Raw genomic sequence first — 12,068 nt, forward strand, 5'->3', positions numbered from 1 at the left:
AATAACGGTAATTATCTTTACTCTCCCCAGGACCTGCTGACGAGGAGCGCAATTGTCCGGGTGGACGTATATAGTAAATACAAAGCTCTGGTTATTCCTGGTAGATCGCCTCCAAAGCGCGTGACGCTGTTCGTTATTGTAGACTATTTAACATTGGTCGAAAGATGTGGTACCCAATTCTTAAAGGGCCAGAAGCCGTGAAGTTTCACTACCTGGTCTATATCCTGCACAAACACTGAATGACCACTTTATTAGAGCCCCAGCTCTTTCATGATTGCCGCTTTCCCCGTGACCCTGGAGTGCAGCATAAAATCACGTAAAAGTTTTGCGCAGATCAGTTTCGGTGTGAATCCACATGTGATGGGAAACTCCAGCGATCTGTGTGATTCCAACGAGGCCGGGTCATCAGATCTAGACTAACTAGGACCAGGTTTTCAATGCCAACAGTGTGGGGTCTTCCAATGCAGCGGTGTGGAGAGTATACAAAGAATGGCGTGATCGAGGAAAAACATCCAGTAAAAGAGGAATCTGTGGGCAGAAACAACTCCGTGCTGAAAGGGGTCAGAGGAGGATGTCAGGAATCGTTCTGATGAACAGACGCTGTGATCAAGAGCAGCTGAACACTACTCCGACTAACCTGTCTGAATGCACAGCTTGTCGTTCCCTAGCACCTATGGGAGATAACAGCAGACGACCAGTTTCAGTGCCATTGTGTGTTAGAGAAACAGAAAGGCGAGACTCCAGGGGGCAAGAGAGCACAAAAATTGTATCACTGAGCAGCGGTAGAACATCACATGGTCAGATTTCTGTTACAGCATGCTGATGGGAGGTCAGAATTTGGCACAAGCAGAATGAATCACTGACCCCTTCCTCTCAGGTGTGAACATTTCAGGATGGTGGACGTGAAATAATGGTGGGGGGAATTTTTGGGGGGCACACCCTAGTTCTTTGGACTCCTCCCCTTTTCACAGACCAGACATTGCCTGTATTTACAGCCCCTGTATTACAATTATGGCAGCGCTGTAATAACTATCTGCTATTCTGCTGCTCACAGACTCTGCACTATCTGCTGCCCAGCATGTATAACATGATTTCTCCAGGGACAGCGCAGACAAAAATCATCCTAAATGGCTCATTATAGGGGTTCTCCTCATGGTAAATGGGACTAATAACTTTTGCACCCAATTCCCGAAAAATGATAAAATCAACTTTGTACTTAGTCAATGAAATATCTAACATTTTGACTGTGGCTTATATGCAGAGCTATGTGTCTCCATGGTTACAGAATACAAGCAAACTGTGTAGTCTGATCCGACAGCCATGTGTTACTTTGTCTTCTACTAGCTGCAGGTTATCAATAAGGGTAAAGGGAGAGGATGAACATATAACCTCAGGATCAGACTACATAGGAATGGTTTGTAGTCTGTAACCATGGAGATACATAGGTCTGTTCTGTTGTATCTGGAGAATCTCCCTACATGCTTTTGGTCAGGGGTCTGTTGCCAGTGTGAGGAATACAGTATATATTTAATGCTGCCAGAAGTGATCACCATAAGGCTGGATTCACACAGGTGTATATCGGACGGGTTTTCACGCCTGGCCAATATACGCTGCCCCTCTGATGCATTGGTTTACAATGCATCAATGCACATGGGCGTATTTCCGCAGCATAAATGTGCCCGGCCGGGCGCTTTTACGTTGCTGCCGGCTGCATAGACTCCTATGGGAGCCCGTGACAGCTGCCAGAGAAGGGAGGTGGGAGGGAGTTTACCCGCGTGACTGCTAAATTCCCACCCCCTTCCCTCCTCCTCTCCAGCTGTTCGCAATTGGAAGGGGTGGAGCTTAGTACATTAGTTCTTGCATTAGTAGCATTATCTTGCATTAGTAGCACCTCTGTAAACTGAGAGGGGACTAAGAACTAAGATTCACCTTAGTCTCCTATCAACTTTCACCCAGCTTTTCCATACTGTCTGACAAAAGAGCCTAGTTTTTAGAGAGACATCGGGGGAGTTAACTGAGCCCGACATTTCTGAAGCCGGACCTCGATGCACAGAATACATGAAGAGGTGCAGGCCCGGCCAGTGTGTCCTGCGCACCTTCTCAGAATTGTACGCCTGCTCCAACCTGTCTGGTACAATTTGCGCCAGTTTCTAGAGTACAGGATACATAAATCTGTCATTGTGGGGCAGATATGTCCTCTCTGAAGGCCCGGCCCACTTTTCAAAAAGTTCCGGAGTCGGCACAGTCAGCTAAAAAGTCATAAATGTTTGCACGAATACCAGTTTGCTCAAAACATTGCAACTTCTTTACACCACAAGGTGATCTAAAAGCTTATTTAAATGTGTAGTTTGCTGCTGGACGGTTATATGCAAAGGCACAACCTGAAGCTCCTAGGCCAGAAGGGAAACATCGGTCATAGTGGTTTCTTGTGGTTAAGGGACTTTTGGGCCCCTCGGGCACCGGAGCAACTTCTCTTCCTATAGCTATGTTGCAGGTTGCAATACTTTCTGCCCAATGATGTAGTAATTCACTCAGATTTGCAGTTCAAAAATTGGATGCGTGGCAATCCCCGTGAAAGCCATATTGGTCGTCACACAACTATTTAGCCAACGTTCTCCTCTCCAATGTCCGTTCATCACCAAGTACCTTTTTTCTGCCTTTAGCATTTGTGCAAAGCCAGATAATAACCCTGTTAGGAGATGTAAGAGCGGCCAGACTACTTGCCAGTTTTTCAGGGCTTGTTCACACTTGCTTTTATCTCCGTTTTGGATTTTTGTTTTTCTGTTTTGTTTTTGAAGCTGAGAAACCGAAGTAAAACTGAAATTAACTCTTTTTTTTTTTCTTCACTGATTTCAGTGGGTTTTTAAAACGATGGGGGCTGATGAATTTCAACGGCAGATCTTTCTCCAGGAGATAAGTGGGCAGCAGATATTCCTGGCTTTGGCTTACCTCCCTAAGAAAACTTTTGGCTGAGTAAAACAGTTGTGTGTATGGTGGAGCCGGGAAAACAGCAGTCGACTGGACAAGAGTTTGGCTGACAGTTGCTGAAGGTGTATAGGGGCAGCTTTATACAGTACTTGACCTTTTTTCCTGCTTCCAACACATCAAATTCAAGAACTGACTGTTGATTTGCTGCCCAATATGCAGTAACCCCTTCCACCCCCTTGACAGGCGCCAATATCATGACTAGTGTTGAGTGAACTGAACCAGTAGAACCTTGTTTCAGGGAGAACTTTTCTAAAAGTTTGCTTCAGCATGAACCCAAAAGGAGCTTTTAGCAAAGTTCTACCCGAAACAGGATTGTACTTGTCCAGGTCACTCAAAACTAGTCCTGAACACTGCTGTACAACACCCTCTCGGTGTGTTAAACAGGGCTTTTATGACTCTTAGCCAATGTTGAACACCAGTTTTAGAGGTATCGGGGACCTTCTGGATCCGTTCAAACTAATTCTGACCGAACCAAACTTTTTGCAAAAGTTTGTCAAAACTGGCTGAACCAAAATTCTCAAGGTTACCCACCTGTCAGTGACTAAGGTTTTGGCTAATGAGAGAATTTTTATGATGGGGGCGGGGAGGGGGGGGGGTTGCTCTTTAATTCCTTTGCAAGTTGTTCAGAAGATTAAAAGAATAAAAGTTTTCAGTGAATCTCCAGCTGAATCACTGGAAGTGCAGCGGCAGGTCTGCAGATAAGGAGCTGCCCCTGGCTGGGACACTGTCCATAGTTGAATCATTTGTTTGTTGTCCTCCTCCTCCGCTACTCCCCCACCTTCCGCTGCACTCAGGTCCTTCCTCCTGCCTGCTGGCTTCTTTGCTGTCCATTCTTTCAGTAACAGAGCTGGTGGGTGACCCAAATGCCAAGCATGGGGGCGGCGTGGCTTAGTGACATTTTATTAAGTGGGGTTACAGCAGCTCTAGGCCACTTGAGGTGTCAAGCACTTTTACCACTTTAGCAAGGATTAACCCCCCAGCTGCCGGACTACAACCCTTGTATCTTACGGAATCGCTCTGTAGGCAAACCTTTTAGTCTACATCTAATCACAGATATTTGTACGTCTCGTCCTGCTGTGACTGTGGAGTTGATCAGATGTATTATTATTATTTTTTTTTTTTTTTAAGCAGCAATTTTTCCACACCTGCCTAAAACTTTTTCACGGAACTGTATTATTAGGGAATGGTCATATAAGCAGTTTTCTAATGTGTTGGTTCATCAAAAGTATCTGTAAAAGTTGTTCCGGACTTATCAGAAGCTTTTTAATGATTCTTCACCCTATTGCTACTTGGTGGGCAATCAGGAAAATGTGCAATCAAGCAGGCGCTGCGAAGTGAAAAATGTCAGATGCCGATTTCCATAGGGATCAATATTCCCTATTAGGTGGATTAAGCAGGTGCCACCGTGTGGTAGACAAGAGTATGACACGCACCATAATCAGTGAATATGAGGTCCTCCATAAAACATCCGCTCCAGAAGAATCTGAAGTCCAGCGCGTCCTCGGGATTGTGGAACCGCTGCGCCTGACAATAATGGGGGCATTTTACGGAACAACTATAGTCAAAATAGTCATTTGACGGGGGAGAATGTAAGCGATAGTTGTTCGTTAAACATGGCAACTAACCAGGTGACAAGTGAGAATTCGCTCACTAATCTCTTCGTTTCACTTCACTTTAAAATAGTCGCAGATTATTGTCTGGGGCAAACAGGTAATTGTCGTCTTTCAACGGCTCACCGATAGCTTTGCAGGGAGTAGTGCGCTCATTCAGCGTGCGCTTCCCACTAAACACTGATTGGCTTTGTTTTTAAATATTTTGCCCTCCCACTTAACACTCATTGGTTCCCGAAAACACAAATACGTTCCAGTGCCCCTCGACTGAACGGTCCCTGCTGGGCTTCAAAGGAACAATCGCTGCTGCGGTCTGTTGCTGGTTTGGCCTACGATGGAACACTCAGTGCTGCGGCCTCTCAAGAGCAGCGAATGCGCCTGTTCGCACGTATTTGTGCGTTCAGTAGACGCGACGACCAATTAGTATGGGTTGCGGAGAGGTCGAAATATCACACACACCTGTCAAAGATTGTCACGACCCCCAACTAGTCGGTGAATGATAGTTCAACCCGTGTAGATGCTTCAACAATTCGTTCAGGGTGGTGCTGATACGGAGTTATTAAAGGGTTAAACAAAATCTATAAATCTGATAATCTGAGTTCCGGATAATTGGACTTTCTGGATTCGGCCGGATTCAAGGAATTTCGCTGTGGCATTTCAGCTGAAGATCACTGAATGACCATCTCGCTCTTAAAACCCGAATCTGACCCAAAGTGATGGAACCGTTCCTCTCCTCAACGCAATTGTGCAAAGGTGTCAGAAGAGCCACTCTATGCTTCTGACTGGCCAAGAGGTCGCCCCCATTATAGCTTAAAGGGGACAGCCCATGGTGTCAGATTCCATTAAAGGGCACAGTCATATTTCTGGCCACAAACCAAGAACGAAACCTAAAAGGGAAGTTTTTTTCTAAATTCAGATCCCCTCCGGCGTTTTGCACACAACTTGTCAGTGTTGTTCATGGTCTTCCAGCCTAGTAATGGGTTAATTCCTTGCTAGACGTAAAGAAGACCTGACAATCTCTGGAGGGGCCTCCAGGGGGGCGGAGACGGCCCAACCCACACACAATATATGGTCATTATGTGCCTTTCTCCCAGGACTGGGCACAATACCCATCAGTCACAGGCCAGCAGTCCACACCCCTGTAATATAAACCCTCTCCAGAGCTCCCGCCCATTACTTAACCCCTTCTGGGGTGGAACACGTACGAACCGATTTCACACGGGTCTGCGCCAAAGGAGATAAGACAAGAATGAGTAAAAAGCTGTGTAGAGGGTTAATTTTAGAAGAATCAGCTTACACCATTTATTTCCAAACTATATACCGAGGTCTGCAGAGCCCATCTGGGGCTGTAGTGGGACTAGAAGTCACAGCATGTGCATATGATTACAGTGGCTTCCAAGTTAGACTGCATGCACACGGGAAGTTTTTTTTTCCTTTTTCAGTTTTTTTTGTGCATTTGTTATTTTTCTGCACTATTTTCATCTGTTTTATGTGTGTAAAAAAATAAAATAAATCAAGTAAACAAAGTTTCGGCACTTTCTTTATTGTTACCTGTCGTAAAAGTGGGTTGTTGGCGCATCAAACAAGTGCAATCCGTTTTCTTTCTGATCCCACCCATAGACTTCAATGGCCGATTTTTGTCGGATAATCGCTATAAAATTGGTCAGACTGCGACATTTTCTGCTCTGAACATTCTGCTAATAAAAAACTAAATAAATGTGTGAATAAAACCATTTAGAATCTGATTTTGGAGAATAGACACTAACAGAGTGATGGAGGATGTTCATAGACGGTCTGATCAGTGGGGGGCTGCCGGGACCCTTGGAATTTGAGAAACGGGTTTTGTTTTGTTGCTATCCTTTGGAATGAATGGATAATATGGAAACAAGAAAGAGTTCCTTCTGGTTGGCGAGGAACTACAACTCCCAGCATGCCAACCAAGCTAGAAACGTTACATTGTATCTTTCGGGTCCTAAAGTAAACACAGAACTGGTTGGCTACAAAGTATCACAAGATTCTTCCGTTTCTTTTACTTTCTGCTAAATAGTCTTGAAGATCTTGTTGTGTTTCTGCTGGAGCCGCACCAGGGGTTTCCTCGCTCCTCCGCTCACTTAACCCCTTAATGTCCTGACACCATTCAGCGCGGCTCCATCACTGCGAACGGTTCAAACCCTGCGTGGTTCTTGCCAAGCAAATGACCACAACCTGCTACGTCTCCCACCACCAATTAGGATGCCCCCAGTAATCGTGTCCTCCAGCTCGCTATCCTAGCGCCACCGGAGGGAACCCGCCACCCCGATGCCCCTCTCGCAGCAGGCAGACTCCACTTGATGCCGCTGCCCAACCCCCTCCATCCGTGAATCCCTGATCTGCGCCTCCTCTTCGCCGATGTTTACTGCTCAGAGCCCGCGATTATGGGAAGAGAAGCCAGGACGCCCCCTTCTGACGGCTCTCCAAACCGTGTTGTAAGTTTAGGGAACAAGTTGTGGGGAGCGGACCCGACTTCTACCCAAAGTTTAATTTCTCTTGATCTACTGTGCAGCTGAATACACTCTATTGTTCCCTGTTATCAGCCATTTCAAGCTGGGGAGATCTCTGTCAACCATTATCTGTTCCACCGACTTCATCTACACATCCTAACTTTCAGCGAGTTTTCATTATTTATATGGTGCTGACGTATTCTGCAGTGATGGGGGAAGGGCAGCAGAGACCCCTATATCGTGGGAGAGGAGGGAGGCAGCAGAGACCCTTATAGCCTGAGGGGGGGGCTATGGGGACCGCAATATTCTCGGGGACAGCAGGTACCCTATATCCTGGGGTGGACATTAGGGCCCCATATATAGGGGGGAGCACTATATACTACATATGGGGGGCAGCAGGAACACATAGATCCTTTGTAGGGCAGCAGGGTCCCCTATATCCTGGGGGGGGGGGGGGGCTGTGGAGACCCCAATATCTTTGGGGTGTAGCACAGACCCCTATATCCTGAGGAGGGGCATCTGGTATCTGTATATTCTGGGGGTAGTGGGGATTCATATCCTGATGGGTGGCAGGTACCCCTATATCTGGTGGGCCCCCAATTTTTACAGGATGCAGCAGGGACCCCTATATCTTAAAGGGGAGGGCTGGGGCACATCTACATCTTGGGGTGCAGCACAGACCCCTATATCCTGCGGGGGCAGCAGGTACCTCTATATATCCTGGTGGGTAGGGGGACCCCTATATCCCAAGAGCACTAGGAGGGGGCAGCAGACATCCCTATATCCTGCAGAGAACCCCAATATTCTGCAGGTTCAGAAGTGACCCCCCATATATATCCTGGGGGGTCCTCTATAGCCTACAAGGGTGCCAACACTGAAATACCTGTGAAACTACAACTCCCAGCAGCCTCCTGCCTACAGCTGTCTATTATATCACTTTGAACTAAACTGCTGCAGAACTTCTTGTGAGCCTGTCTTACACATGTAGCGCAGAGCCGTGAGTCACAGGAGGTTCTGCAGCAGCTGCAGTGTGTTTTCAGTCCAGCAACTATTAGAACTACAAGTCCAAGTCTAACTCCTCGAACTCTCCACCCGCTCCTGCGTGACTTATCCGGAGCTCAGGAGGTGCTGCAGCAGCTGCGGTCTATGCCTCCCTCGGTGTCTGGAGCCGGCAGTCACTTCCAGGCAGGTGGCGGGAACACACATCAAACCGCGTCCCGGAGACCGACACCCCCAACAACACGACGTCAGCCCACAATGCAGCGCGGCCGGGTGACCAGCATTACCTCATCCCATCATCCTCTGCAACAGTTAGAATCTTCTAGGGCGGTCACCATAACGACCAGGGTTCATTTGCACCCTTAGCCCCGCCCACCCTGTTCCTCAACCAATGGCAGGCTGCGGGGGTGACATCATGTCTATTTTTAGTGGGTGACTGCCCGCAGATAAGAGTTAGCTGCACGCTGCCCGGGCTCAGAGTGTGAGAGAGCGGAGCTCCCAGCGGTGCACAGCCCAGCCCGGGACAGACTGCAAGTAAGAGCCGGGGAGCCTCGGGAGGCGCTGGGGATGGAGGGGAGCAGCGGCCGGAGGGGGGAGAACTCCTCCGAAAAGTTTAGGCTAACAGTAACTAGGAGGGTCCTGCCGATGGGACATATAGGAAAGTACAGGGAAGAAGTATAGAGGATGTAATAACTAAGGGATGTGCTATAGGGGACTGGGATGGTTTGAGGGGGGCAGTTTACACCTGGAAGTTATGGGGATTATTTAATAGGAAGATGTATATGATCATCTCCCAGATACAATGCAGCCAAAAGTTATAGGGTGACTATAGGGATTATTTAGTAGGAGTATGTGATCCTCTCAGGGGTGCAGAACTCCTCCAGGGGTCATGAAGTAGTATAAAAGTTTAGGAAAATAGTAAAAAAAAAAGAGGGTGCTGACATAGGGACGAAGAAAAGGGTCAGTATAGAGGATGTAATGCAGCCATCCTATAACTAAAGGATGTGCTATAGGGGATTGGGATTGTTTTGAGGGGTGCACTACACACTTTATTCCTATAGTCACCTCTATAACTTCTATTAGGAGTATGTATAGGGATTATTAAGTAGGACTTTGTATATATGATCATCTCAGGGGTGCAGAACTCCTCCGGGGGTCATAAAGAAGTTTGAAAGTTTTAGGAAAATAGTGACATATAGGGACAAAGAATTGGGTCAGTATAAGGGATAGAATGGGAGCAAGATCATTATAGGATGTGGTATAGGGGACTGGGGTGCAATGCAAACCTAAATGTTATAGGAGTGACTACAGGGTTAATTGTATAGGAGTATGTGTATATGATCATCTGTGCCGGGGTGGGGGGGAGAGGGTCATGAAGAAGTCTAAAAGTTTAGCATAATTGTAAATAAAAGGGTGCTGACAGTGGTGACCTACACAGAAGAATAGGGTCAGTATAGAGGATGTGATGGAGCAACCCTATAACTAAGGGATCAGTATAGGATGTGCTGTAGGGGACAGGGATTTCAGCACAGCCAGGTGTCATGGGGGGACTATATGGATTATTCAGTAGAACTTTGTATATATAATCAACTCAGACATGCAGAATTATAGGGGTGCAGTATTATTGGGGTTCCCTCTAGATCTTGGGGCGTTGCACTTGGGACATCCCACTAATCTGTTTTCCTTTGCTCTGTTGCAGGACGTATTTGAAGACCCCAGTGAGCGCTGCCGCACGCCACGTTTCTCCCAGTGGTTCGCTTGCAGTGTGTATGACTGCTAGGATGGAACCTACCTTCTACGACGATGCACTGAGCGCCGCCTTCGGCCAGCCCGAGCCTGCCGGCTACGGATACAACCCCAAGGTGCTGAAGCAGAGCATGACTCTGAACCTGTCCGACCCATCCAGCGCCATCAAGCCTCACCTGAGGACCAAAGCGGCGGACCTCCTAACATCTCCAGATGTTGGACTCCTCAAGCTGGCCTCACCAGAACTAGAGAGGCTCATCATCCAGTCCAGCAATGGGATGATCACTACCACCCCCACACCGACCCAGTTCCTTTGCCCTAAAAATGTCACGGACGAGCAGGAGGGCTTTGCGGAAGGGTTTGTCCGGGCGTTGGCAGAACTTCATAACCAGAACAACTTGCCAAATGTCCCCTCTGCTGCACCGCAGCCCCCCGCCAGCACTGGACTGACACCTGTCTCCACCATCGCGGGTAACAATGGATACAGTAACAGCTTGCACAGCGAGCCCCCTGTCTATGCCAACCTCAACAACTTCAACCCAACTACCATCAGCACCACCCCTGCCTTTAACAGCAGCGCCATGGGCTTCGCCTCCCAGCATCACAGCAGCCCGCCCATCCCTGTGCAGCACCCGAGGCTGCAGGCTCTGAAAGAAGAGCCCCAGACTGTGCCCGAAATGCCCGGCGAGACCCCTCCTCTCTCCCCCATCGACATGGAATCTCAGGAGAGGATAAAAGCCGAGCGGAAACGTATGAGGAACAGGATCGCAGCCTCCAAGTGCAGGAAGAGGAAGCTGGAACGCATCGCCCGGTTGGAAGACAAAGTGAAAAACTTAAAGTCCCAGAACTCTGAATTGGCGTCAACTGCTAACATGCTGCGAGAGCAGGTCGCCCAGCTCAAACAGAAAGTGATGAATCACGTCAACAGCGGCTGCCAGCTCATGTTAACGCAGCAGCTGCAGACATTCTGAACGGACTGGCTGCGAGGAGAGCGAGGAAAGAGCGTGCAGAGAGAACGTGAAGCAATTTCAGGTTGAAACTCCTGATTGGAGGAGAAAACATAAACAGGCGTCCGTGATCTGACTGTTGAACACGCGTGCGCGAAGGGGGCTCTGCCTGGCCTCCCGTCGGAGCAAGAGGTGGTAGGGCAGAGAGCAGGATCAATTCTACAGCACCAGGCCTGTGCGTAACATTGAGACCTGCACGGACCCTTAAAAAGTTTTTACGATTGTTCAGTATTACGGATAATCTGCTATACGGACTGTACAACTTCTGTAGTCCTCGTACAAAGGGGGAGGGGCGGGGGGCAGTTGTCTGATAAAAGTTTTTTTATATATATGACAAATTCTGCTTGTCTTTGACTTAATTCTATATTATATATATAAATGTGTACATAGCTGTTTTTATATATTATAAAACGCTGACAGCGTGTCAGTAGAAACTGCTTCGAGCTTTTTGTAAGTTATATTTATGTCTTTTATTTTGGGTGAGCTGAAAACCCATCATGGTCTTGTAAATAAGAGAATTTTTGAACTCTTTTGAGTTTAACCTTTGTAATAAAGTGATATAATTTTTCTATGTTTTTTTTTTTGTTTCTTTGCTTTTGAGGATGATTCCACATGTTCTATTTAAGAAAATTTTCAAAAATTTGGAAACGGTTTAGATTTTTATTTTTATTATTTATATTGTTTTTTTTCTTTTCTTTTTTTTTTTTTACATTGCAATAAAAGTGCATGATGTCAAATGTATTTCATGTGTTTTTTTTTTGCCTTTTTAATATAGTATTAATCTATGCAAACTGGGAAGAGGGGGTTTAAAGGTGCACAGGGTTATGATAAAATAAGTTATATATGAAAGTTCTGCATTTATAGGTTATGCATGTCGGTTTGTATACACAAAGATACTTTTTAATCCTCCCTTAACAAAAAAAACTTGATATATAAAAAAAAAAAAAATCAGCTTATTTTTTGTGCAAATTGTGCATACATGCATGCATACCTTGTATTAATTATGCACAGTTTACGGGTGGTATCATATTGACCATAATAGCCTTGTCTACATTTCTAAAATGGAATAGGACCAAAAATGTGAGCACACTGTACCTTTTTTTAGGATCATGCACTGTCTCTTTAAGATATGACATGAAACAACGTAATTAGATATGAATAATGCAAAACTGAAACTACGGTACCGACACAAGGAAGTCTTCACTGTATAGTACATACCACAAGTTACTTAAAGTAAA

The 12,068-nt window shown here is 46.5% G+C and overlaps 1 protein-coding gene across 1 annotated transcript; it reads left to right on the forward strand.

The window, feature by feature from the left end:
- Positions 1-8,519: 8,519 nt before the first annotated feature.
- Positions 8,520-11,403, forward strand: JUN (Jun proto-oncogene, AP-1 transcription factor subunit). The gene is made up of 2 exons (XM_066597756.1): positions 8,520-8,611; positions 9,777-11,403. The coding sequence occupies exon 2, from the start codon at positions 9,847-9,849 to the stop codon at positions 10,792-10,794; it is 948 nt and encodes a 315-aa protein (XP_066453853.1). The 5' UTR covers positions 8,520-8,611; positions 9,777-9,846; the 3' UTR covers positions 10,795-11,403.
- Positions 11,404-12,068: the final 665 nt, after the last annotated feature.

The sequence above is a fragment of the Eleutherodactylus coqui genome, chromosome 3 (assembly GCF_035609145.1).
Source record: "Eleutherodactylus coqui strain aEleCoq1 chromosome 3, aEleCoq1.hap1, whole genome shotgun sequence".
Classification (NCBI taxonomy): domain Eukaryota; kingdom Metazoa; phylum Chordata; class Amphibia; order Anura; family Eleutherodactylidae; genus Eleutherodactylus; species Eleutherodactylus coqui.

Excerpts from the sequence above, each read along its gene's own strand:
- JUN (XM_066597756.1), top strand. The coding sequence starts at position 9,847 with ATGACTGCTAGGATGGAACCTACCTTCTACGACGATGCACTGAGCGCC.